The 25938-nt window shown below is 53.4% G+C and overlaps 13 protein-coding genes across 13 annotated transcripts; 6 read left to right on the plus strand and 7 right to left on the minus strand.

Annotated features, from left to right (window-relative positions):
- Window positions 1-211: 211 nt before the first annotated feature.
- On the minus strand, window positions 212-1778 carry N7459_009225 (L-fuconate dehydratase; the record flags this gene model as incomplete). Its single annotated transcript, XM_056948393.1, has 4 exons — window positions 212-814; window positions 896-1501; window positions 1569-1673; window positions 1734-1778. The coding sequence occupies 4 exons, from the start codon at window positions 1776-1778 to the stop codon at window positions 212-214; spliced, it is 1359 nt and encodes a 452-aa protein (XP_056795618.1).
- Window positions 1779-2390: 612 nt separating this feature from the next.
- Window positions 2391-5087, minus strand: N7459_009226 (uncharacterized protein; the record flags this gene model as incomplete). Its single annotated transcript, XM_056948394.1, has 5 exons — window positions 2391-2483; window positions 2539-4050; window positions 4105-4703; window positions 4760-4822; window positions 4904-5087. 5 exons carry the CDS (start codon window positions 5085-5087, stop codon window positions 2391-2393), a joined length of 2451 nt encoding a protein of 816 aa, XP_056795619.1.
- A 795-nt stretch (window positions 5088-5882) lies between these two features.
- Window positions 5883-7611, plus strand: N7459_009227 (glucose-6-phosphate isomerase; the record flags this gene model as incomplete). The annotated part of the gene is made up of 2 exons (XM_056948395.1): window positions 5883-6382; window positions 6450-7611. The coding sequence occupies 2 exons, from the start codon at window positions 5883-5885 to the stop codon at window positions 7609-7611; spliced, it is 1662 nt and encodes a 553-aa protein (XP_056795620.1).
- Window positions 7612-8615: 1004 nt separating this feature from the next.
- N7459_009228 (uncharacterized protein) lies at window positions 8616-9937 on the plus strand (the record flags this gene model as incomplete). The annotated part of the gene is made up of 3 exons (XM_056948396.1): window positions 8616-8782; window positions 8852-8859; window positions 8937-9937. 3 exons carry the CDS (start codon window positions 8616-8618, stop codon window positions 9935-9937), a joined length of 1176 nt encoding a protein of 391 aa, XP_056795621.1.
- A 295-nt stretch (window positions 9938-10232) lies between these two features.
- On the minus strand, window positions 10233-10928 carry N7459_009229 (mitochondrial 37S ribosomal protein bS21m; the record flags this gene model as incomplete). The annotated part of the gene is made up of 1 exon (XM_056948397.1): window positions 10233-10928. One exon carries the CDS (start codon window positions 10926-10928, stop codon window positions 10233-10235), a length of 696 nt encoding a protein of 231 aa, XP_056795622.1.
- Window positions 10929-11217: 289 nt separating this feature from the next.
- On the plus strand, window positions 11218-11698 carry N7459_009230 (phosphatase YCH1; the record flags this gene model as incomplete). The annotated part of the gene is made up of 2 exons (XM_056948398.1): window positions 11218-11332; window positions 11388-11698. 2 exons carry the CDS (start codon window positions 11218-11220, stop codon window positions 11696-11698), a joined length of 426 nt encoding a protein of 141 aa, XP_056795623.1.
- Window positions 11699-11923: 225 nt separating this feature from the next.
- N7459_009231 (S-adenosyl-L-methionine-dependent methyltransferase MidA) lies at window positions 11924-13635 on the minus strand (the record flags this gene model as incomplete). The annotated part of the gene is made up of 4 exons (XM_056948399.1): window positions 11924-12813; window positions 12880-13084; window positions 13150-13409; window positions 13452-13635. 4 exons carry the CDS (start codon window positions 13633-13635, stop codon window positions 11924-11926), a joined length of 1539 nt encoding a protein of 512 aa, XP_056795624.1.
- An 858-nt stretch (window positions 13636-14493) lies between these two features.
- N7459_009232 (uncharacterized protein) lies at window positions 14494-15557 on the minus strand (the record flags this gene model as incomplete). The annotated part of the gene is made up of 3 exons (XM_056948400.1): window positions 14494-14763; window positions 14820-15215; window positions 15279-15557. 3 exons carry the CDS (start codon window positions 15555-15557, stop codon window positions 14494-14496), a joined length of 945 nt encoding a protein of 314 aa, XP_056795625.1.
- A 558-nt stretch (window positions 15558-16115) lies between these two features.
- On the plus strand, window positions 16116-18428 carry N7459_009233 (uncharacterized protein; the record flags this gene model as incomplete). The annotated part of the gene is made up of 3 exons (XM_056948401.1): window positions 16116-16216; window positions 16268-17837; window positions 17895-18428. 3 exons carry the CDS (start codon window positions 16116-16118, stop codon window positions 18426-18428), a joined length of 2205 nt encoding a protein of 734 aa, XP_056795626.1.
- Window positions 18429-18724: 296 nt separating this feature from the next.
- Window positions 18725-20233, minus strand: N7459_009234 (uncharacterized protein; the record flags this gene model as incomplete). The annotated part of the gene is made up of 2 exons (XM_056948402.1): window positions 18725-19586; window positions 19665-20233. 2 exons carry the CDS (start codon window positions 20231-20233, stop codon window positions 18725-18727), a joined length of 1431 nt encoding a protein of 476 aa, XP_056795627.1.
- A 297-nt stretch (window positions 20234-20530) lies between these two features.
- On the plus strand, window positions 20531-21511 carry N7459_009235 (copper chaperone CCS1; the record flags this gene model as incomplete). The annotated part of the gene is made up of 4 exons (XM_056948403.1): window positions 20531-20548; window positions 20613-20685; window positions 20770-20904; window positions 20979-21511. The coding sequence occupies 4 exons, from the start codon at window positions 20531-20533 to the stop codon at window positions 21509-21511; spliced, it is 759 nt and encodes a 252-aa protein (XP_056795628.1).
- A 721-nt stretch (window positions 21512-22232) lies between these two features.
- N7459_009236 (uncharacterized protein) lies at window positions 22233-23157 on the plus strand (the record flags this gene model as incomplete). The annotated part of the gene is made up of 2 exons (XM_056948404.1): window positions 22233-22448; window positions 22543-23157. 2 exons carry the CDS (start codon window positions 22233-22235, stop codon window positions 23155-23157), a joined length of 831 nt encoding a protein of 276 aa, XP_056795629.1.
- An 87-nt stretch (window positions 23158-23244) lies between these two features.
- Window positions 23245-24105, minus strand: N7459_009237 (uncharacterized protein; the record flags this gene model as incomplete). The annotated part of the gene is made up of 3 exons (XM_056948405.1): window positions 23245-23570; window positions 23645-23769; window positions 23849-24105. The coding sequence occupies 3 exons, from the start codon at window positions 24103-24105 to the stop codon at window positions 23245-23247; spliced, it is 708 nt and encodes a 235-aa protein (XP_056795630.1).
- Between the last annotated feature and the right edge of the window lie 1833 nt (window positions 24106-25938).

Consider the following 25938-nt stretch of genomic DNA (forward strand, 5'->3'; position numbering starts at 1 on the left):
GTCACTGGCCGCCACTCACATTGCGGTTCAATCCGTTTGATGTACTTTACATTGCACTAAATCTGTACTGATTACATTACAGTCCGCCAAATACGCGGTATATGCATTCCGTGCCCGTCCGAACGAATCAACATATCAACAAGTTTTTTTTTTTGTAGAGCTATGAACATGAATACACGTATAGACATGATAAATCTTCTTCCCCTTCCTTTTACACTATCCGGGGACCCTCCAGGATGGTCTTAGCTTCCTGCGAGCGCCACCAGCTCTTACCCTCCTCACCAGGGAATGAAAACTCATCCATGCTCTCTGGCTTCATTTCAACACTGTATCCAGGCTCTAGAGGGGTGGCGTAGTACCCATCTTTCACACTGGATGGATGGACGAAATGCTCATGCAGATGATCCACATACTCCAGCACGCTCTTCTTTCCGGTAACAACGACATAGTCGATTGTGCTTAGGTGTTGTGTGTACTCAGGCAGACCAACTCCACCAGAGTGCGGTACAATCGGAACACCAAACTTACGGGCCAGGAGCAGGATTGCTAGCACTTCGTTGACGCCGCCAACACGGCAGGCATCTGGCTGAAGCACAGTCAAAGCGCCGGCCTGTAGCAGCTGCTTGAAGATGACACGGTTCTGGCACATCTCACCAGTAGCAACACCAACAGTGCCATGCGGAGTGTTCTCCAGAGCCTTCTTGATAGCTGCGTGACCGAGAATATCGTCGGGTGAGGTGGGCTCCTCGATGAACCAGGGCTTAAACTCAGCCAGCTCCTGCATCCAAGTAATAGCTTCGGGGACGGACCAGACCTGTTATGAGGAAGAATTTATGTTAGCTTCCATCCGGTCCCGGCTACTTGAGAGTCTGCCAGAAAAAGAGTGTAGACATACCTGATTGGCATCCACCATCAAGATATTTCCTTTATCATACCCAATTGCCTCACGGGCAATCTTCAACCGCCTCTTGTCTTCTTCGAGGTTGCCGCCGACCTTCAACTTGAAGTGCCTATATCCCTGCGCAACACTCTCCTGGAGGAGTAACTTCAACTTATCCTGACTATATCCCAGCCACCCAGCACTGGTGGTATAAGCTGGCACGGCCTTGCTTGCCTCAGCCTCACGAATGCGCTCCTGCTTGCCAGCCTCGACCTCCTTAAGCATGCTCAAAGCCTCCTCGGGGGTGATGGCGTCGGTGATGTAGCGGAAGTCAATGCAGCGCACAAACTCCTCGGGGCTCATGTCAGCGACAATGCGCCACACAGGCTTACCCAAGGTCTTAGCCCACAGATCCCAAAGAGCATTAACCACAGCACCGAGGGCAAGGTGGATCACACCCTTCTCAGGGCCGATCCAACGCAGCTGGCTGTCTGACACCAGATAGCGCCAGGTCTTGCCCCAGTCGGCGGTCAGTTCGTCGAGGTCTTTGCCAACCACAAGTGGGGTCAGAAGGGAGATAGCGGAGCAGACAATCTCATTACCACGGCCGATGGTGAATGTCTGTCATGTCTCTGGGGTTAGTTGGAAGCCCTTCCAGGCCTGAGAGGGGTTGATGGGTTGAACGGACCATGCCATGACCGCTGTAGTCAGAGTCTGTGTAGATGATGCAGTAGGCAGCAGAGTAATCGCCAGCTGCATTCATGGCGTCAGAGCCAGTCTTGTCGAGGGAGGTCTGGTCGTGTTTGTTAGCACTAGTGCATCACAACCCAACACCGCGATAGTAACGACATACCGGAAACCTCACGTCCCGCGTGGTGAAGCCAGTGATCTTGACCATTGTAAATGATGCCCAGATATGACAAGCAAAGAATGCTGCGAATCAAATGCTGCTATTTCTCTCGTGCAGACCAATCTCAATGCCAGGAACCGCGGATGATGATACCGTCGCAAGAGTATAGAGAGATTGCAGCGCCAAAGGAATCGATGGAAGGGGCTGTACAGAAAGAAATGCGAAGAGAAAATCCAACGGGAAAACGGGAGACACCACGACTCACAGTCAGTATATAGAGCCCATGCAACCCCCGCGGCGCCAGCACTTTCTCGCTCGCCCCTCACTCCGCGTCGCCCATTTCCGCAAATCCGAAAGCCCCATTGGTGGAGAATCGGCGGCACCGGGGAATTGTGTTTGTCCACCAATCAGCATGCGGCGCGGGGCATCGGAGCACCTCCGGAGGTCTGGGGTTGGCGATGTCCGAAAAGGGTAGGCTGCGATGCTACATAGCGAGGTACTATACCGAGACATGATCGACTCTAATATGGGCGACAGAGTGCCATTTTGCAGTGGGCGCTGGCTTTGCCATTGAATTTCAATTGAAGCGCTTGGTAACGAACTAAAATATATGGGCAAACCCTTTCGTGTCCCCATCGCAGCGCCCTGTGAGCCATGCGATTATGCGGACAATCCGCGCTTTTCGCTTTCCGAAAAGAAGATGAGCATACGCCATAGTTTTCGAACCAGCACCTCGGCCTCTTCATCCAATGCCTGTGGGAGAATCGAATCAGTATGCGATCTTGACGGCAAACCTGGGAAAACTCACCTCTTCCAACTGTTCCACTAATTCCTGAGGAGTGCCGTGCTGGCGCACATGCTCCTCTACCACGTCCACCAGCATCTGTTCCTGCACACCTAGGTATTCGACGATCTTCTTTTCCACAAACGGCTTAATCTGGTCGCTGAGAACAGCTTCGTCCACAAAATCCCACTTGATCTCCCACTTCCACAGGCCGTCCTTGTCAGTAGGGATCTCGGCAGCCAATTGGCGTGCGGCTTGAGCCCGCTCCTCATCCGACAAGCCAGCGGCTTCTGCAGCAGTGTCGAATTTGATCGGGATAAGAGGACGGCGCGTGGTACTGGCGGGCTCCTCCTCATCCTCCAACAAGCCTTCGACTTCCGCCACGGTGCGACGAGTGGTTGCAGCCTGCGCCTTCTGTGCCGCGGCTCCGAGGGACAGTTTGAAGCGCTGGGGTTCGCGAGGTGCCTCGGTGCGGGCTTCCAGCTCTTGCGCCTGGCGTGCGAGGAAGTCGTCTGCCAGGCCGCGTGCCTTCTCTTGTTGCTGGGCAGATCGAACACGCTCGCGCTCCTCCGCTGCGCGATCAGCCTCGTCCATGCTGGCCTCGCGAGCACGGAATGCTGCACGGCTTCGCAACCAGGCACCCCTATCTGCGTAGTATTCGGCAGTCTTTCTGTTGGCTTCGGCGTCGTCATTCCATTCCTTCAGCCGTTCTTCCATCTCATCGTGAGCAGCCTGCAGCTTGCCATCCTCCTCCTTGTCTCGCTTCTTCTCCCGTTCCAGAGCAGCGGTTCGGCTTCGTTCACGGTTGAGCCACCGGCGCTCCTGATCAAGGAATAGCTTCTCTTGTTCCGAGTCTCGCTTGGCTTGGCGGCGGCGCTCAAGCTCCTCATCACTCGCATCAGAGTCTTCATCTTCACGGTCAATGTAGACATTCGCTCCGTTGATAGATCCACCATTCACGAACGACACCCCCTTTTGGTAATCTTTAGGAATCTGAACACCGAAACCTTTCGGGCCTGCAGGAGCATTGGGCATGCCACGATCTCGTGGACCCAGCGGAATGCCATTTGCACCACCCGCTGGACCACTGGGGGCTGAGGCCGGCGGAGAGCCTAGGCGGTTGATTCGAGAGCCTGCATTTCTGGCACGTTCCATCGACTCGATCTCCTCCTCCCGCTTCAACCGTTCGATATCCCGGCGGTTGCTGCGCTCACGGAATGCAGCGATTTCCTTGGCCACATTTTCACGCATCTCAGGAGGAATATCGGCCAGTTCGTCCTCAACGGTAATCGGGATAGTCACCACCTCTCCATCCTTTGTAGTTCCGCCATCCTTCATCTCCACATCGCCTTCACGGTCAAGTAGGGAAATATCTTCTTTCTGGGTTGGACTAGCGGGGTGGAAGAGATCTGACAAGACACTCTCCAGGTTGCTCCGTGCGGTGTTAAACCGCGCCTGGAGTTCTTCAGGATCGCGTTCTCCTCTGGTAGCTTCGAATTGTTCCAAATAAGTAAGAGTGCTTTCGTCAACAACCACCTATCACGTAATTAGTATCATGTCTCAAGACAGTGTGGATCAGGATGCACATACCAGAAGAGTGCTCTTCTCGATCTCTTCGGCATCTTTGTCAACCTCTGTGCGCGGGGCTTGCCGCTTGACGGGCACCTCAACCGACTTGAGCACCTCCACTGCGATCTCCAAGCTTTCGGGGTCTTCAAACTCGGCAAATCCAAAGCGGCATGGCTTCTCGTCGGCATCTGTCGCACGAATCCATCGTCGCAAATTACCTGCGGATCGCAGAATGCGCTCAATCCCATCATCGCCACCCGCACCCTCTGTGATACCTCCAACAAACAGTGTGCGCACAACCTCGTCTCGTGTCGGCGGCTGAAGCTGCATCATCGCATCACGGGCATGGTGGCGCTGGCCCTCCATACTGGCAGAGCCGAGACCTGCGCGTCGTCCTGGACCCTCCGCGCCACGCTCGCGGCCCATTTCGGGACCGGCAGGCTTCGCAGGGCCCGAGGTACCCAGTCGGATCACCGGCGCAGAGAAGTTGATGTTCGGCATATTCGGGGGCGGCTGAAAATTGGCTGGAAACCCGCCCGGTCGTCCGGGCTGCTGAGAGTTCACTTGCTGCATTCCAGGTGGGGGTGCTGTTCCGGGCGCAGACATCCCTGGAGGAGGAGCTGCGAGCAGGTCAGCGACGAAAGTGACTTCTCCGAGGTCTTCATTTAGAACTTACCCATGCCTGGGGGAGCACCTGGATACGCGCCATAGTCAGGAGGTCGTCCGTAGACGCCCGGTGCTATACTCCAGGTCAGTTACTCTCATTCACGGCCCCCGAGTGTTGGCGATACTGCGTAGGATCGGTGACACGAGGACTCACGCTGGTAAGGATTGTACATGATCGGTGCTCGAACCGTCACCAGGCTGGTCTTCTCTAGAAAGACAGATGAAGACCACAGCGATTCAATGCACGCAGATGTCAGTATATCCGTAGCTCTCAGCTTCTCGTCGACAAGAGGAAAGAAAGTTGCGGATTTGCCGATTTGATGCCCGGGTCCGTGCATAAGTCTTGGCATATGTGGCGCCTGATAGCCAAGGCATCAAAGGATGTCACCATGGTGTCTATACTACAGGTGGACAGAGTGGGTAAATCTTAGTTCATCGTTGCAGGACTGGAGACTGTCAATTACTTGCATCATCACTCCGGTCCTTTTCAGGGCAACTAGGGAAGGACCAGCCTCACCGGAGAGTTGTCTTGCTCCGGAACTCTCACCGGCCAACGGGACGATTGCCATGAACCAATTGGCCAGGTCGGTTAAAACGGATCGACGGTTTGATGATTTCTGCAGTTCCCTTCCGATACATCCTGCGAATAATAGACCCGAAGAGGTAGAGTACCGTGAATAGTTAAGCTCCATACCAGGCGGATCTACGGACATTGCTGGTTTGAGAAATACCTGTACATCTAACTGATCGAATCCTCTTCATGAGCGGATCTAGCGGTTCAGGAGAAAAGGCGGCAATAGGGATGGGGCCCAGCTCGGGCGATACAAGCCACTGTAGCCACCGGGCAGGACGATTAGAAAACAAACAGGCTCCAGACCAGGCCCGAATGCGGCAATGATGATGATGCTTGCCCCACGGCCCCTCCACCGGACCCCAACGCGCCGGAGACAGACTTTAAACACTTCCTCTTCCTCTTTGCTTTTCGCTGTAGCTGCAAGGTTTTCTTCCTCTTCATCGTGATACCCCCCCTCCCTTTGTCCTACATTGTAAGTCCATCCCGCGGTCCTGCGACGACTTCTCATCCTCTTCCGGCTGCCCCGCACTCATCCGAACAAAACAGCATCTTCGCCGCCATGCCTCAGTTCGCGCAGGCTTCGGACCTCAATGCCTGGAAGGAGCTCCAGGAGCACCACACCACCTTGGGGCGCAACATCGTCCTGAAGGAGTACTTCCAGAAGGACCCGCAGCGCTTCCAGAAGTTCAGCCGAACCTTCGCCAACCCGGTTGATAATGCGGACATCCTCTTCGACTTCTCCAAGAACTTCCTGACCGAGGAGACCCTGTCTCTTCTCGTGAAGCTGGCCAAGGAGGCCAATGTTGAGGAGCTGCGAGATGCCATGTTCCGCGGTGACCACATCAACTTCACTGAGGACCGTGCTGTCTACCACGCTGCTCTGCGCAATGTCTCCAACGAGCCCATGCAGGTTGATGGCAAGAGCGTAGTGGAGGATGTCAACTCTGTGCTGGAGCACATGAAGAAATTCTCGGAGCAAGTGCGCAGTGGTGAGTGGAAGGGATACACCGGCAAGAAGATCAACACCATCATCAACATTGGTATTGGTGGCTCGGATCTGTAGGTTTTCGATTGCTCCGTCGACTTTGTGCCAGATTGTAGTCGAAAGACTGACATAGTCCTCCAGGGGTCCCGTCATGGTCACTGAGGCCCTGAAGCCCTACGGCCATCCGGACATGAAGCTTCACTTCGTTTCCAACATCGACGGTACTCACATCGTTGAAGCTCTCAAGGATTCTGACCCTGAGACCACTCTCTTCCTGATTGCCTCCAAGACTTTCACCACCGCGGAGACCACGACCAATGCCAACACTGCCAAGAGCTGGTTCTTGCAGTCGGCCAAGGATGAGAGTCACATTGCGAAGCACTTTGTGGCTCTCTCCACCAACGAGTCCGAGGTCACCAAGTTCGGCATTGATAGCAAGAACATGTTCGGGTTCGAGTCGTGGGTTGGTGGCCGCTACTCCGTGTGGAGTGCCATCGGTCTCTCCGTGGCTCTGTACATTGGCTTCGACAACTTCCACCAGTTCCTGGCCGGTGCCCATGCAATGGACAAGCACTTCCGCGAGACTCCCCTGGAGCAAAACATTCCCGCCATTGGTGGTCTGCTGAGTGTCTGGTACAGTGACTTCTTCGGTGCTCAAACCCACCTGGTTGCTCCGTTCGACCAGTACCTGCACCGCTTCCCTGCCTACCTGCAGCAGCTGTCCATGGAGAGCAACGGCAAAGCAATCACCCGCAGCGGCGACTATGTCAAGTACACCACCGGCCCCATCCTCTTTGGCGAGCCGGCCACCAACGCCCAGCACAGCTTCTTCCAGCTGTTGCACCAGGGCACCAAGCTGATTCCCGCTGACTTCTTGATGGCCGCGGAGTCGCACAACCCGGTCGAGGGCGGTAAGCACCAGCGCATGCTGGCGTCCAACTTCCTCGCCCAGTCAGAGGCTCTGATGGTCGGGAAGACCCCAGAGCAGGTTCGTGCGGAGGGCGCTCCTGACCACCTCGTCTCACACAAGACCTTCCTGGGTAACCGACCCACCACCTCCATCCTGGCTCAGAAGATCACCCCCTCCACCTTGGGTGCTCTGATCACCTACTACGAGCACGTCACCTTCACTGAAGGTGCCATCTGGAACATCAACTCGTTCGACCAGTGGGGTGTCGAGCTGGGCAAGGTTCTTGCCAAGAAGATTCAGAAAGAGCTGGAGACCAGCGGTGAAGGCAGCGATCATGACAGCTCGACCAGCGGCCTGCTTTTTGCTTTCAAGCAGAAGGCCAACCTGGCATAGATCTTATTTTCCAGTCATGCATCAACGATCAGAATTGACGATGCGGTTTTGACGAGCAACGAATGATTATTGTGACTTATTCCTCCTTTTGAAAAATCCAATTATATTCAATTATTCAATTATTCAATTGTATCGTTCTAGTAACTTTGTGCCCAGGCGGCTTTCAGGGCACATCACGCTCGGTTATTGTCCCTGGTCAATCTATGGATTTGTAGAAACTTTCCCTGTTCAGATCGCAATTTAGAGGCCAATCAATCGTCCACACAGACTTGGTTTGAGACGACAATGGCTGGAGTGTCACAGCAGCCACAACTTAGGACTGAAGAAGCATCAACTCTTGAGCCTAGTTATTCCAATGGGGTATTGCTGACCGGCTCTTCGGACTCTGGCGAACTGGTACGCTTCCCATCTTGTTTCGATCTTGTGTAAGATCTTCCGCGTAAAACATACAGCGTGGATTAATTGCCACGGCTTCCTTCTTGCGTTTCACTCAGGCTTCTCGAACGCGATCCCGAGTCTCCTCAAGCCGGGCTTGTCGAGTGTGTCGATTCCATCACCCACATCAGCTGAAGTATGCCATCAACACCACCTGAATCCTTCAGCGCATGCGAAGCCAAGATCGCATCCTCCAGATATCGAAGACCTCGACGTGAGGTTGGAAGCCCAAGAGGACTTGTGCCGGACTGAATCCTAGTTATCATCTGATTGTCCAATGGGTCTGGGATTAATGGAAACTGGAAGTAAAGGGGCCCAAGAAGTTTTGAGTAGACTTTGCATTCTTCAATATCGTCTTATAGAACAATCAGGTTAATTCGGGCTCACAGAAAGGTTCGATATGCCGACGTTGGGATATGAAGGAGGTACAAAACAACGGGGGGTTACTAGGCCGGACTCCGCAACCCGCAAAAACACCTCCGTGTCTTCTCCGCGCCGAATCCTCCATTCCACTAACTCGCCATCGGGGGGGGGGCGGCTTCTCTGCCATATCAATCAAACCCACGAGCATGTCTTCTACACGCCCATGGACTCGGGTCCCAGCGCCGTTTGCGCTGCTTTCCCTGGGAGCGGCGCTGTGGCCGGCCAGTTCAGCAGCGAGGAGCACCAATGGCTACGGTGGGGATGGATATAGACTAGGCGAGGAAATCCCCGTATCTTGTCTTAATCGGACTATGTGAGTGTAATCTCTACGACCCTAGCAGTTTCCAAGACACATGCCTAACCAATTACGTGTATAGGGAAGGAGAACATGTATGCGCCACGCGCTCCTGAGCGAAAGCCCCCGATCGCAAGGACACGACTGTTAACAAACAACGGTTAGATCACAGATAACCTCGGAAAACTCCAATTCGTCCCTTTCGTCACCTGCAAGGAAACCTCGCGCCCGCTCGCAGTCCACTACGGTGTCTCGGAGACAGTCAATTGCACGGTGCCCTCCCTCTCCGATGACCTCTACCACCTGCTCGAATTCTACGTGCACTCCGATGTACCGATGACATGCCGCGTGCCAACCGCACCGCTCACGCCATCCAGCAGTACCCCAACAGATAAAGAGACCGACGCCGAGTCCGGTGAGACCGGTTCGCTCGCCGCGCTGAACGAGAACGGCCCGCCCTTTACACCGCTCACGATCGCGCTACAGGGCACGCTCCAGCTGAGCCACCTGCACATCTGGACCGACATGAACATGATCATGCACAACATCGCCTCGGATGCCGCCGCGCAGAAGAAACCGCAGCAAGGCGCCCAGTCTGGGCAGCCTGGGTACGCCGTGGCCGGAACCGCATACTCGACGCCCGAGTTCGAGTCTGCCGTGCAGAATATCAAGCTTGACGTGGATGAGGAGGCGGTCGCGCTTGCGCAGGCTGCGCGCGAGCCGTGGACTGCGGGACATGGCACGAAAGTCATACGCGGCGAGCCGCTGACGTTCTCCTTCCATGTTGCGTGGGTTGAAGGCGGCGCTGGCATTGGATGGCCGGTGCGGTCTGCTTCGAAGTCCTTTTTGGAATTGAGTGATGTGGGCGCGCCGCAGGCTTCTGGCTCTGGGTCGTTCTTCTCGCGGCTGTTTTTCTTTGTGATGGCGGCCTCCCTTGGCGCGTTGGCTGCCGTTTACTGGGAGCGTAATGGCGGCCGGTGGCAGGGTCGCTCGTCTTGGCGTGGCGATGGCATTTTGGGTGTACCTCCTAAGAATGGGAAGGGTACTGGCGTGACCTTTGGGAATGGTGGGCGCATCAATGGGTATGGAGGATATTCTTCTGCCGCTGGTGCAGGAAATGGCGGTGGAGGAAACCATGGATATGGAGGGTTCCCTAGTGGGAAGAGGGATTGATGGCTGGCGTGAGCGGTATATATCAGTGTATGAGATTCGTGTATAGCGGAGATGGGGGGTGTCGCTGTAAATAAAAGTGACACTTGTTCAAGGCCATGGCAGCCCGGGTATCTATAGATCCAATGATCCAATGCATTCCATTTCTAATGCAAACAAGCCAGTATCGAAAATAAATGGTTCCAGAGGTAGTTATACAAGTAAAACAACAGAGCCCAAGATTGGGAGGACAAATACCACACCAGACAAGTCCACGTATGGTTCAGCCCAGGCATGTACAGACTGCAAAACCCCGAGCTTACCAGCCCTGGGCCTGCATACGCTGGATCTTCTTCACAGTCTCTTGGAACGAGAACCGGAAAAGCTTCCTCCACCGCTCGCGCCGCAGTTGCTTCCGCACAGCACCCTTGCGCACATGGAACCTCTGCTGGTTCGCCTGCTGTTTGATCTTGTTGGTGCTGCAGGTAACTTGCAAGCTGCGAATGGCAGCAGCGAGATCAACGCCACGCTCTGGCTCAACGTGGACCTGACGTCCCAGCGTCGGCCCGAGCTTTAATTCGAGTTTGCGGGAGGCCAATTGTGGTACTGCGTTGTCCCTAAATTGCATGCCGGTACCGGAGCCCACGGACCGGGACACGGAGTCAGAGAAGATGCCTCGGGGGCTGCGGTTGCTGCGGTTGCTGCGGTTTCTTTGGACTAGAGGTTTGGTGGAATCGGCTTGGGTTCGGTTGCCCAGGTCAAGTTTGTTGAGGATTTCGTCGAAGTCAGCCCTGCTTTTGGTCGGTTCTGCAGCTTCGGAGGTGGAGGTTTCTGTGGATGGCTCGGCTGTCTCTGTGACTGTAGGATTCGACGGTGATTGTGATGAAGAGTTTGAGGAGTTGTAGCGGAGTGTGTTCAAGAGAATGGGTTGTTGGATTCGAGGCATCTGGCGCGAGCCGAGCAGCCATGGGGTTGGTCGGGCGCGGAGGCCGCTGGCCAGAGAGCGAAACTCCATGGTTCAGAGCAGATAGACCCAATAAACGAGTCGAATTACTGTTCTGAAGGAGAGGACGAATGGTAGATTCTGGAATGATTCACCAGCACGGATCGGTTGCCGATGCTCAGTCGAAAATCGGACGGAAATTGTAGATCACGTGTCTCTCCGCATCGTGAACGGGCAACACCCTCGCGAATTTCATCTTAATCTTCATTCGATCTCATTTTATTTCAGAGCCTCTCAATTGGAGAGCACACCACTCAGAACACATATTTACCTTTGGACGCCGTCAAGCCATCGTCCAACAATGACATCTATCACTATTGCAACACTCCCGCGTATTAGCCGCGATACGCTAGCCGCGCTTCTTCTCTCGAGCAGTACTCCTGCTGAACTCGCCATCGTTGATGTTCGTGACTCGGGTGAGTAAATTTGTATCCTGTATATTCAACTAGTTCTACTCACCGGCTTACATAGATCATATTGGTGGCCACATTCGCTCCTCCACCTGGGTCCCCAGTTCTTCTTTGGACGTCCGAATGCCAGAGCTCGTGCGCACGCTCAAGGACACCGAGAAAGTTGTCTTCCACTGTGCCTTGAGTCAGCAGCGTGGCCCCTCTGCTGCTCTGCGCTATGTGCGCGAGCGCGAGCGCACCTATGGTGCCGAGGAGAGCCAGAAGCAAGAAGTCAGCTTTCTTGAGGGCGGATTTGTGCAGTGGCAGGAGAAGTATGGCAAGGATGAGCGACTGACTGAGGCCTATGCGGAAGATATTTGGCGCGACTACTAGGTCCCATGCATCTACATCTGTACAGGGGCATTTTATGAGGCAGGTATGGGTTTTTATCACTTCTTATGCGCCACCGCTTTATGAGACATGAACAGACTAGAGAGATACCATCAGATAGACAATCGAGAAAGATATTTCTCAGGGATCTAGCAAGCCCTTTGATATTTCTCATATGGATATTATACATGTGATATTTACTAAATCGCGCTAAGGGTCGCGCATCATTCACATCTGAACACCGCCTCCAAATCCAACCGGGCGTCTGCGTCCACCGTTCTCAGGCACAATGGTCATAACTTTATAGATTTGACCCATAGAGCCACCGCTTTTTTCGACTAGTCGCTTCCACCCAGTCTCCAAGGTCTTCTTGTGCTCATCATCGCCGGCCTTGCGAAGAAGCTGCTCCATGCGCTCTGTGATGCCTAGCGCATTGAGAAAATCACCCTGTTCGACAGGTCCATGGACCTCAACACCGTCACTGCCTTCAATAGCAGCTTCAGCCAATGATGTGAAATCGACATCTGCACTGACATCCACCTGACCAGGCGACGAGAGCGGGGGCACCTTCTTATGATGCTGGATGCCACGGAGTGAGTTGATGGGTATAGTGGACAGAGTTCCATAATCCATAATAAGTGCTGCACCAGAAGGAGTCTTCTTCTGAGGTGCGGAAGTGGTATTTCTTTTCGAGGATTGGAAAGAGGAAGCATCTCCGCCGATACGACGGGCAAAATCTGCAGCATAGATGCGACTTTCAGGGCTGACTTCAATCGTTGAGCCGGGCTGGGACTTGAGTGAACGGTAGCGCTTGGATATTTCTGGGATGACCAAGGAAGAAGGAGTGGATGCCTTGGCCTTGGTCAATTGGAATTCAGGCTCGCCTTCAATATCCTCTTCAACAGCCTGAGGGTTGAGAGTGACAAGTAGCTCACGCCATTGTGGGGTATTTGCTACTTTGAGTGGTTGATGTAGTTTCTGAGGACCGGTAGGTGTCATGATGGTCTGTGGCTGATCTGAAGGTTGGTTCTCTGGCGATGGAGGAACAGACTCAAAGGCATGGATCGGCAGTGCATCGAAGAACTCGTGTGCGAAAATGAAGGGTGTCTTGCCTTCCTCTGTAGGGTAGGAATATGTAAGTCAATACCGTTCGTTGTGATTTGAAAGCCCAATCCACTGCTCACCATGAGGTAGGAGGCGAATGTCCTCGACCCAAATTACTGGCACATCAAAGTATTTGCAAACACTCCGGTGTCCAATGTCAGTCTCCTCCATGACAGCCTCTTCGCCACAGAGGAGATTCTTTTGAACTTGTCGCAATGTGGCACTCGCTTCGACAAGGTAAATGGCTTCAACACTCGACGAGAAGCTCTTGAAGTTTCGGAATGTCTATCCCAATCTCAGTGTCTTGTTAATTTTCCATCCATTAACAAAAGTAGCCTGGTAGCACTCACCCGGAGCATATCATCCATCAAAGTCCCTTTTCCGGGCCCAACTTCCATCAATTGTACCCCATTTTTTGTGCGCCCTTGGGACATCCATTCTGCGATTGTCCAAACGCCAATCAGTTCCCCGAAGACCTGTGAGATCTCTGGTGATGTGACAAAATCCCCATGCTTTCCAAAAACGGCCCCAGTTTCTGGTCGAGAAGTATAGTATCCGCCTTCGGGGGAGGTCAAAACCTGGCGCATGAAGGCTGCAATTGGGATGGGCCCTGTGACCTAAAGAAGTCCCACTAATGTTAGCCAGAATCCACAATGCTTTTCTCTCATGTAGAATAAGCTAACCTTCATTGCGCTTGCCAGAGTGCGGGCTAATGGTGTTGACCATTTTCTTGTGTCAAATGTGGAGTTCCAGCGCCGTGAACATTGGAGAAATGCGGAGTTGTGAGCTCGTCGGAGTGTATGCGACGCGGCGCGCCGGGCTGCTGCTGCGTTCATGGCTGGTTGACCTCTTCACACTTACCTCCTGGCCTGGGGGAAGAAAAGTTGAGGAGTGAGAAATACTCAGATCAAATGAATCAAGAGAACCAGCCAATGGCAAACCAGCACACGACACGGAGTTTGTACGTGCTGAAGAATGGCGTTGCTGGAAATCTGCGATCTCCGCAAAAGCGCGGGTCCACGTGATCCTATCTTATCGTCTTCGCGTGGTCGAGGAACTCTTTTCACCTGACAGTCAGATAGACAGTTTAATGCACAAGGGGAAAGTAAAGGGTAACGAGGATCTGAAAAGCGGTGCTTGGTAGCTATACAATAGAGTATTCAGGTTCTGATTCTTTAGTCGAGAACACTACTGTAAGTGCCCTAGCGTAATGGGTGTACAGGTATTTCTTTGAGCCTGGTCTTATCTTCTCTAAGGACCCCGAAATTGGTATTTTCACGATTTCTTCTGGTATTCCTATGTGTTGGTTTTGTCTTATAACTCCAGTGCTTTGAATATGACCTGCAACTATGGACCATTCGATTCGATTCGGCATTCCCTCCACACCGATGATCATTACCAGCATCTCACCAATTGACAATGGTGAACACAACGTCCCAATAAAGTTGAGTCTGCTTGACTTCCAAGTGTGTATGAGAGGCATCGATCGAGACTGAGTAGAGCTCAAGGTAGATGAGCTCCATGCCCGGACGTTGCATACGCGGTGGACTTATTTCAGGCACTGTCAATTCCTAGATATCGTACATGTCATGAGGCTGAATACCCTGGACAATTGGATTGGTGCACAGCCTTTGTATCACCGAGCTCCCGGGCAGTCTTGAGCAGTCTAATTGACTCCGGCACCAGTAGTACCGCTATCGCCGACGCCGGTTCAGGTTCCTCTGTGGCGGAGCATCCACCATCATCTCGTCGCTATAAAGTCCTGACTTTGAGATCTGCTTCGAAAGGACGTCGCCATGGTCACCAAATCCATAGCGGCCATCCTGAATGGCCGGCTCTGCCCGGCGACTCCGTCGCTGACGGTCTGCCTGCTCACGGAGTTCGTTGAAGGGATTCTGGGTGCTGTTGTTGAGGGCATCGGAGCCACCCGACTTAAGCGTCATGGAGAGTAGACGTCCATCGGCCTGCAACTTGAATTAGCCACCTGATATCAACTCCACCGCATGCCGATAACCCTTACCCTTTGGTTGTGAAAGTTGGCAACCACATTCTCAGCGGTCCACTTGTCCGCATACGCAAATTCCGCGGAGACGGTCGGGCTGTGCGCGATCACGCGGCAACTGAGCATTGGGCCCGAAACCGGCTCCAGGGCTGACTGGATGTCCGCCGCAGTGGTCCCTGGCGCAAAGTTGCCACCCACAACCACAAACGGACCGGAAGCGCCCTTGATGGACAGGCCGCTGTCGGACCGACGAACTGTAGCCTGGCCATTGCCAGACTCAAGAGCAGCCAGGAGACGCTCGGCGTTCGGGCGACGCTGATTTGTGGGTTTCGCACGCGATCGTGCCGATGCGACTGTCGCGGGGGCGGGATTGGTCTGTTTCTGGGTCGCGCGGAAGTTGACTGAAGCGGAGCGCTACAGATCAGAACAGAAGATGGTCAGAATAGTCGAACATTCTGTCCAAAGCGATATGCTTACCTTGGGTACTCCGATGCGGCTGGCTAAGCTCCCCGGTTTCGCATTCTGCAGCTTCTGTCCAGAGCCGGGGCCAGGCGCGCTTGCTCTTCGATCTTTTCTATTCTTCCCAAGAATTTGGTTGGCCAGTTGCTCCTGCTGCTTCTTCTGACGATCTGAAGGCGCGAGGATACACGTCAGTTTCTCAGGTCTAGCGGGAACTGGGAGGGGAAATGGCAGATGCTTACCGGATTGAATGATATCGTCGAATGACACAGCAGCCTGCTTCTTTGCGTTCGCCATCGTAACAGGATGTGCAAGATCAAAGAACTAATTAATATCTTATGCGCAGTGGATTAGAGCAGCATTGTATGAGTGAGGATGTGGGTTGGGCGTCCCGAGGTTTGAGGCGAGGAAGGGAGTGATCGGAAATGGCGAAAAGAAGCTCGGAGCCCCGATCTGCAGCCGCGCCGACCTACGCTTAATCGGGAACCTCCATTCAATATGGCCATAAATGTTCTAGTCGCTCAACTTGGGTTGAGTGTTGCACTCTAAAAAACTGGCCGTGGTGGAGATGGCTAGACCCCCAGTATCTATTCATGCACTCACAATTTTCCACGCCGTAGAGCTGATTGCACTCATTTGTGGTACTTCGACTACGGAGTGGTCCTTCCTATTTGGGAGAGACAGCATCAAGTACTTTGGCCTTTGACTCAGACGGCTGGGGAAGCCAGCCCTAGCACTTACCTAGACAGTTGCTGTTTTCCCTCACTCATCGCATCATTCCAACCACACTGGTTTGCCTCTGATCCTTTACAAATCTGATCTCTGCCCACTTTCATCTACATCTTGTTACCACAAATGAATAAAGACCGGCTTGAGACTAGCCCCAGCGCGGGCTATCGCCGTCCACAGAGCTTCTCACTGTCTCTGGCCTTTCGCTCGTCAAGGAAAAGGAACAGGTAAGAAGAGAAATATGCGCAGCAGGAGGCACAGGCTGAAAGACAAGACAGTGTCCTTGAACCACCCGACATACTGCCGACGTGCCAAGAGAGGATTCACTACCCCATTTACAACCCTCGAGATCCGCGCCACAACCCAGCATTGGCAGACAATCCGTGGCGTCGCCGAGACAGCCAAACCTCATCATCCGATTCTCAAAAGCCAAGCAGCTGGGTGCAAGATCTGCCAAGACGGTCTCTGCGTAAGGCGCGGTCAGGTCTACTAGCCCTCAGGGCTGGACTGCTCCGCCGGTCCTCACGTCAGACCAACGAGCTCAGCGATGGTGAGCCTCGACTCCGAATAGGATGGGGGCGTGGACACAAGCTCATTTCAGGATTGTCAAGTGCCAGCACACAGGAAGACTTGAACTTTGGGGTTGACTTGTATCGAACAAGCGCACCCTGGCCCACGGTTTCTGGGGAGACTCACTTCGAGCCCCCGATGAGAGTGGCATCTTTCCGGACACCAGGCAATGTTGTCACGGCACCGACCCCTCTAGCAAGTTCACCTTGTCTTGTACATGAGCCAGCGTCGGCACATGTTCACCATGTGAGTGTGTCTACGACCAAAGCACCCTCATACGACTCGATCCATGGCAATGCACTCGACTCGCGACGTTCCAAGGAATTGGAAATGAGCGTGGATTTTGAGCACCCGATCGACGGTGAAATCCAAAACAATATAACAGACGATCTGACTCGCTATGCCTCGTCAGCAGATTGGGAGACATTGGAAAGTTCCGGCGATGGAGACCTTGCCAACAGTGGTGGCACCCACGAAGCCATCGTAGAGCAGACAGGTTCTGCTCCAAGCATTTTAGAAGTGGGTTCAATAGAAAATGGAGGTTCCAGATATCCAAAGCCGGGGTTGGTGCAGCCTGGCAGTGAGATGAGCGATGATCAATCCTCTGGTTATGAGCTGCGGATGACTGCTTACTCTAGAGGGTCATACACGCTACCAGACCAAGATTTTTTCAGCGTTCTTAGTTCCAATGCATCTGAAAGACGGCATTCCAGCCTCGCGGCATCGGAAGCATTCGCTACGCAAGAGCGCCTGTGTCTAGAACACGGCCCGCCAAGTTTCAAGGGTGATGCATCCCCTGTTTCAGGATCGAGAAACTGTTCTGCTGCCGAAGTGACCTTCGCTTTCCCTGGAATATACCATGCTCTGCTAGAGCAATGGATGAGAGAGCGGAGCAATGAACCCGTCGGCAATGTCGAGAATTTATGCAATATTAGTACTCCTCAGATAACCATCACATCAGATCCGTCACACAAAGCACCAGAAACTCAAGGCAGCTTCCCAGGCACCTCGAACGGCGAGGGTGGCGTTCCAGTTGGGACCGATTGCATAGCTAGCAGCCAACAAATTGAAATGAGGAGCACCGCACCTATTGTGACTCTTGGGCGGCGCAGTCTGGAATATCATCATGAGATGGCATTACAAAATACCGGCACATCTTCATCCACAATTGCAGACACTGTCTCCACTGGCTATGGCGGGTCAATAACAGCGCCTCCGGCAGAGGAGCGACCCTCTGAGTCCATTCATGCCTTCGGTCTGCATATTTCTCCCAGAAATGTGAGTACCACTTGTCGAGACGCAATGAGGGAGCCGAGATTTTAACAATAGTCCTAGGAAGTCAGCGGAATAATTAGGTCAAGCTACCAAGCCCCTTTGTCCTCGTCATTCAATGAAGAATCTCCCACAGATAATCGATCCTCTATTCATTCCGTTGGTGCCTGCGACACGATTGGGTCAATATGCGATGTATCAGAACACTCGACGAACTACACTCGCGGTAGCACCACTTCTGCGGAAGTCACCTCGGCCACGTCCATGTCGCCACTGGATTCCCCAATCGATGAGGAAGTGATGTTCTCGAGTTTCTGGCGAGATGAATATTACATGGCTGATGGCAAGACCAGCAGCTACAACCCTGACCAGGGAGACCAGCCGGTCAAGATAGTGCGGCATGCCATTGGCGATGGCAGCATTCATAGCGGTCCTGGTCTCGATCGAGCACCTTTTTGCAGGATCCAAGAATTGCCCGAGGCGCCGAGGACTATCCGAGGTTCATCTCCAGCGGCCGTTCGAGCGGTGATCTATAGGGATGGAAGTGACTCGACCGATAGTCATTCTGGATATGGCCGAACAGGAAATTTCAGTTGAAGATGTGTCTCATTTCTAGTGTCGTCCGTTCGTTCATTCGTTATTTCTTTCTTCTGCCTCTTGTTTTGAAGGGATCGAGAGAGTTCTTTCTTGCTTTAATCGCCCGGCTTGTACATGGCAGGCCCGGCGTCTATTTGCATTGCTAGTGATGTATACTTTAGGATGCTCTGCATACCAGCAGAAATCATAGCTTGTTCGCATCAGTCTTATATATATTGAGATTGAACAGCAGAATTTGTTGGGCGATGGACCATAGGGCTTTGCCCTGCTGGTGTCTTATGTTTGTAGATGTTCATCTATCCCAAGCGAAGTGTGAAGCCGGCGCCCGCTTCGCCCGAGTCACCACCAGGAGCCCCTCCAAAGACACCAGCAAAGTCCAGCTCAGGTGCCTCCTGGCCCCGTTTGGGAGCCTCGGGTGTGTGATGACGCCTCCGTTTCTCCATGCCAGCCTTGGAGGGGAACGTCGGGAACATTTCACGCGGTTTGGGGCGCGGGTCCTCGCGGAAATACGGATGGGAAAGACACTGCTGCGCCGTTGGGCGAGAGGCTGGGTTCAGCGCTAACAGTTCAGACAGAAGGTTCAGACCCGCATTGGTCAGATAAGGGAACCGAGAACGAGGCAGAAGAGGCGGGTTGCGGGAGGAGGACGTAGAGGTGGAGGGCAGACGCAGAGATTTGGCATTAGGAAGTGACCGGAAGCCCGGCCATACTTGCGAGCTCGGGGCTCCTGTCAAGGCAAAAATCTTGGAGACTTGGTCGACTTCGTTCTTGCCCTGCAATAAAGGCTCCTTGGTGAGAAGTTCGCCGAAGATGCAGCCAATACTCCACATGTCGACCTCCGGTCCGTACTTGTCTGCACCCAATAGTAACTCCGGTGACCGATACCACAGCGTCACGACAAGCTGTGTTAATTTTGGCGGCGGGTCACCGTAGTATCTTGCCATACCAAAATCGGCAATCTTGATCTCGCCACGGTTGTTCATGAGGAGATTCGAGGTCTTCAGGTCGCGGTGCATGATCCACTGTGAATGCAGGAACTCAAGACCGCCCACGACCTGTAGAAGTAGAGTTTTAATTTCGGAAGGGAGAAATGGCTCGCGCATTTCGTCCAAGAGTGTCTTCAAGTCATGTTCGAGGAAATCCATAACGAGGAAAACACTGTTTAAAGATCGTCAACACGGTTAGCTTTCCATGCCTTCTCAAGCATATCACATCCATCCACGGGGAACCACTCACTCGTCCATTTTACTGCCCATGACCACCTCCCGTAGATAGACAACATTGGGATGCCGCGCCTCTAGGAGTGTCTGAATCTCCCGCAATCCTGTCACCGGGAACCCGTCCGGCGAGTTCTCGATCTTCAATTTCTTCAGCGCGACCACCTCGCCCGTTGTAATGTCCTTCGCTCGCGACACCCATCCATACGAGCCTTCTTCAATATGATTCAATCGCTCGAAGTTGTCCATGTGCCTACAAGGTCCCCATTCGCGCACGGGGAACCGCAGCAAGCTCGACAATTTCTTCTGCGCCTGCTGCTTCTCACTCTCCGCAACTTCCGCGTCTGCAGAGGGAGTATCGGGGCCATTTGACAGTCTCCGTCGTTTCTTCGGGGGTCCGGACTCCCCATTGAGGCCCTGGGCACCGTCGGCAGCCTGTGCTGCAGTTTGGGCTTTGCTAGCCTCCTCGAGCTGGCGCTGCTTTTCAGCCTTGGCGCGCCGTTTTTCCTCCTTGTCGCGTTTCTGTTGCGCAATAATAGCCTCTGTTTCTGGGTCGTCGTCTGCCCATCGCGACTTCGGGGCAGACATGGTCTTGGGGGTGTCGAATTCGAAGGGTGAGGGGGCTGAAGGGAGGAGTGCGGAATGACGTTTCTCTGGGGAAAAGAAACGGGCCGAAGTGCAGCTCCGATTTGAAATCCGAATCTATCGCCCCCGCCTGGCCGTCTCTGGTCTTTCGCAAATGCAAAACGCGCATTGCTCTTGCAACAGTTTTTCTGCACACTTGAGAACCTTTGTCCTCTAATTCATCTTCTTCTCTTACCATCGGTCTTCCAGTCTTGCCTATTCGCCTCTCCAACGCCTGCGTTCCCGATCTACTTCCCCACCATGATCGAGCCATTCCAGGTCGGTCTCCTCGGTCCCTAACGAATTGCCTCGGAGAGATATGCTAACGTGCTAGTTGTTGTAGACCACTTTCGCGGTCCCGATGACCTGCGAAGGCTGCGTGAAGGATATCTCCAACTCTCTGTACAAGGTCGACGGTACGATTCTCTGCCCCTCGACCAACGCGATCAAGCGCCATCTATATTCGATGCCAGTCTAATAACAGATTCACTCGCATGCAGGTATCAAAAAGGTGGATGCGAATCTAAAGGATCAACTTGTCTTCATTGAAGGCACCGCGCCGCCAAGTTCTATTGTGACCGCGATCCAGAATACCGGCCGCGATGCGATTCTGCGCGGAAGCGGCACCACGAACAGTACGTGCCTTTTCATTCCATCTCCCCCTTGCTAATGCAATCCAATGAATGCTGATTGTCTCACACATTCCTAGGCTCCGCTGTCTGCATCCTCGAAACCCACTCAAACACCGTCTCCAACAAGATCCGCGGCCTGGCCCGCATGGTGCAGGTGTCTTCGAACATGACCCTCGTCGACCTCACCATCAACGGCATGTCGCCGGGTAAATACTGGGCCACGGTGCGCGAGGCCGGTGATATCTCCCAGGGCGCCGAGTCGACGGGCGGCATTTGGGAATCCCTGAAGGCGAAGGTGCTCGGCTCCGGTGTGGCGGCACCCCCGGCTGAGAAGGACCCGCGCGGTGTCTTTGGCTCTGTCGACGTGGATGAGCAGGGTCGCGGCAATGTGTTCTTGGACCGGCCGGTTGCGATTTGGGAATTGATTGGGCGGAGTATGGTTTTGTCGAAGACTAAGGAGGGACCGTTCCGGCGGGAGGATGAGAACACTCTGGTTGGTGTTATCGCACGCAGTGCGGGCGTGTGGGACAACGATAAGATGGTCTGTTCATGCTCTGGAAAGAACGTGTGGCAGGAGCGGCAGGAGCAGGTTGGTCAGGGCATGGTCTGAGGAATCTTGAAGCGGGTAGCTCTGAAGGGGATTTACGCGGTTTTGCATGCTTCAAATACCCAGCATCAAGCAGAGTGACTGTTGGAACTCCAGCACTCTAACAATCTATCTACAGATTATACGGTCTATACTGAGGTATGTCAAAAGTACTCCTTAGTCTAATTAGCGGGGTACTATGACCAACCATGGCACTTGAGCGGCAGTGCCCATCGTAAGATAGGTCTTGTTGAGATGATGGCGCGGGTGTGTCTGTATGTATCATGTCTCAAAGAGATTGTCGAACAACGAGAAATGGCGGATTCTTGTTCCCACGCAATCGCATCCTGATTGATCGACACAGGGTCGGGGGATGAATCCGTTCTGTGGGGCCGATCTAACGACTCGTTCGTGGCTGTTCGGCCCGTTGGCTTCGCTTCCTGCCGAAGGACAATACTGGTAAACGTGATATGCCGAAAAAAGAGTCTTTGATAGGAACTGGCAGGCTCTCTCACCCTCTATATCACCCAGTTATCGAAATGTATGTAGAATGTAGATTTCCATGGCGCTTCACAGTCACTCACGGCCAGGTCTAGACCCATCCGGATCCCCGAGATCACCGTGACTCAGCGTCACGTGTGCCGTTGAGCATTTTCCCGGTTCCCCGCGAGGTTCGGCGAGGTTCGACGACGTCCGGCGTTGGATTGCGCCCTTCGCTCTTCCTAGAGAATCCCTGCGATCCGTGATGCTCACTTCGAACTTCCAGGCCGCCGCACCAGTACCGCCAGATCCCCGCGTCGCGAAGGCGTCCACATACTCTCCCGATGAAGTCCCCTCGTGCGGCGGCCACGGCACCTTTGAGATTCTAGAGGTCACTCGCTTCCTTGAGAGGCATGGGATCGAGTGCTGTATTGTTGGAGTCTCGGCGCTGATATTCTACGGCGCCGGGCGCGTCCGAGATGTATGGTACCTCCGAGATGTTCCCGCATCACCGCCTGCATCCGCCGGCCGGGGGTTTCACGATACGTTGGGCGCAGGGCTGACAAGCGCACTAGGAATGGGATCTCTGTGTCCCCGACGACAAAATCAGTGACGCTGTCGCTCTTCTGACGTCGGCATCGATGGCCGACAAAATCCACCCTGTACCACCTATCCCCATCCCGCAGCCCTCGTCACTCAGCCATACCTACCGCCGGTTTAAAGGGCGAGGCATCCATTTCTACTTCGTTCTGGTCCCTGCGCATGATGCCCACATCCCCAGTGGTCCATTTCACATCCGACGCAGCCTAAATGGCGTGCCATATCCGACATTGTCGGACTTGATGCAGAGTTTCTTGGACACAAATGACGATGTGTCGTTGTGTGATTGTATCGACGGGTCAAATGTCTCGGAGCAATGGGGAATTCAGCATCTCAAGTTGGAAGGGACCAACGATCTAGATTGGACGCGGCGGATGAATAGAGCGGCCGCGGAGGCTGCAAGGGGGAAAGGATGGCTGTTCGTCCACTATTTCCCCACGTCAACAATAAGCAGACGAGAAAAATGGGAGTCTCGGGTGAGGAGCAAGAAAGAACGGCTTGGCTGGACCACACCCAATGCGCTTTTCGAAACACGGTTTCGTCTTAAAGGTTCCCCCGATCCATGGACACAGAAGCTCATATCATGTTAGTCACGAAAGCTGATAATTGAAAACAAAAAAAAAAAAGATTAATAATTACGTTCCATCAATGGTGGTTACAGGAAAAGAAAATGCTGGTCAGAGGCCAAGCAGTGATCTCATATTCTCGACTTGGTCTGGGAAGGCGACATACTTGGAGGCATATTGCATCCAGAAATACCTTCGCTGGTCAATATAATACACATCTCTGAAAGTCGGGATCTGCGCTGCATATTGCGTGAATAAGAACTCCAGATCCAAAAAGTCCTTGCTGTCTTGTTCGCCGCGTCTGGAGAATGCCTCTAGCTTCGCAAAGATCTGGAAGACCAATCCTAGTACCAAGACGGGCGAACCCAGGGGCGTGGGTCGATGGGGGTCGATGGGCTCGCGCGATGATTGAAGGTCTTCGGGCGTACCCAAGTTTCCTAGGTATGATCTGCATCAATATCGTTTCTTTCTTTGTTCCTTTTCTTCCGAGGAAACTGGCCATGGTCCGTACCGCTTATCACGATATCCATACTGACGGCCAGATCTGGGACGTCTGGGAACTCTCCATCCACGCTCCGCCCGGTGTCAATGAATATCTGGACCGACGTGCGACCATGGATTGCCGGGAAATGTATTCTGGCATCGGTCAACAAAGGAATCCCCGCGATCGGAATGGTAGGCGAGTTTGATCCAGAAGAGCAAATGATATAAATACCGGGGTTGCGCGATCAGAACCTGTTTCAGATGATCCATGGTGGTTGCAACAGTAATGTCAATATCCTGCGTCCTGCGCCGACCCCCTCGCAAATACACGGCCCAGCCGCCGATGAAGGCATATGTGACTTGACTTGACTCGAAAAGCATCGCTACAAATCTTGCCGCGAGCCCCAGATGCAGGAGGTCGGCGGTATTGGATGGATAGTACAGCTCCGCGAAGCGATCTGTGTTATAAATCTCCGCCATCGTAGTCATGGAATGCCGTCTGGATATGCTGAGCTGGAGAGATTGGTGGAGAAGGTATCGAGCCACTTCGTGCTCGGAAGGAGGGGGCAGCTGACGGCACATCCCTGCGGTGGGTTGCGCGACGGCGAGGTATGGCCACACGTGACACGACTGATCTATAGCCCGGCGCTGCAGTGCTGTCCCTTCATTGGATTTCTTTTTTTTTTTCCCTCCTACGGTTGGAGATGGGAGATGGCGTTGGCCGTCTCCTTTCGCCTCCGACCTGGCCAACATACGTGGCTTCTCCGCACGGACGTTGGTACCCTGGTCAGGCCGGGCAGTTGACCATATTTGGTCAACGATGGCGATCTCTAATATGGGAGATGCTCTTTTGACTTATCTTGGCGGTAGCAAGAACCTTGGGACTATAGCAGCGCTTCCATGGCTTGTCACACAAAGTTGGAGACAACTCTATTCACCTAGGTTGTGGTCATCTACAGTCTACCCGCACTGTTTCATGTCGACTTCTTGATGCATCTAGGATTTCTGAAGCCTGCAAAAGTGAGTCTGGTGGCATCTCCGGATCTAAATAACCCACATTATGAAATGTTTGTTTGGTACAGATATAGACGGCGCCTGGTAAAATGGGCGCGGCCATAATGTGGAAGGACCTGAATTCAGTAAAAACCCCCTATAATTCCTTAGCAGAATTGCCATGCACCCCTTCTGCCTACTGAGCTCGAGGATGCTCAAAGATGTCTTTTGTGCCTCAGTAGACTCCACCTGCGATCTCTGTGGTTGTGTTGGAGATTGGATATGCAGGACAGCCTGGCCGTGGTTACATAGACCTCGTCATTCTCAATTGGTTGAGGTCCGATATTCTATTTCTGTTTGATTTGGCCAGTATGAGGCAAATGACGAAAGTAATAACGAAAGTAATAACGAAAGTACCAAAGGTAAAAAGCAACTCCGATGGACTGCTTGTACGAGGATTCCATGGCGATCACCAGATCAACTCAATGCAGATATGTGCATATAGTTCCAAGTGCGAAATGGAACTGTCTCATCGGTTATGGTTTATTTATAGTGATCAACTGGCCCAGCTCGAGCCAACGAATTCGATGTTATCTAGTAGCTTCTGATTGTGTCATGGGAAGATTTGCTGGGTATTGGGAAAAGGCTGATTTCCGCACTTGCCGATGCCCTCGGTGCCTCGCCCTCGACCTTCAACCTCCCAATCACCAACACCCATTCCCACCTCACTATCATTGCGTTCCACTGCGGCCTTCCCTGGCATATCGATATGTGACTTTCTCTCACAACCCCTGCTCTCTAAATAAAGCACAGTAAGCGCCGTGGCGAGCAAACAAGGGGAGCGCACCAATGACAGGACGAGAGTGCAATCAGCCCTTTGGAACCCCCGCGCTCTTCCATGGATCCCCGTCGCGGCCCGTTCGTCGACCCAACCAACAACCCCGGTCTGCTCACGTCGTTCCCTTGCCACGGGTTCGATGGGAAATGAAAAGCTCGACTTCCATCCCAACGGTAGACTCTTCCTGTTGGCACGGGGATGAGGCCACCGCCACCTCGTGTGTTTCGAATTCGAGAGTGTCAGAGGCAGTCATGCCATCGTGCCATCCGTGCCTGAGTCGACTTGCTCGACTGGCGGACGTGATATCTGCCATCGTCCTCATCATGTATGACCCGACCGACAGCCACTCACAGACGCCGCGCCAGCAGGAAAATACGCAATGCTGTAATCTCATTGATCCAGACGTGCATAATTGCTGCAGGTGCAACGCAGGTTATTTTTGGCCCATCACCTACCACCCCTCCTAGGCGCTTCCTGTCGGACTAGCCTCG

This window comes from Penicillium hispanicum (genome assembly GCF_028827665.1).
Source record: "Penicillium hispanicum strain IBT 35686 chromosome Unknown utg000008l_segment0_segment0, whole genome shotgun sequence".
Taxonomy (NCBI): Eukaryota; Fungi; Ascomycota; class Eurotiomycetes; order Eurotiales; family Aspergillaceae; genus Penicillium; species Penicillium hispanicum.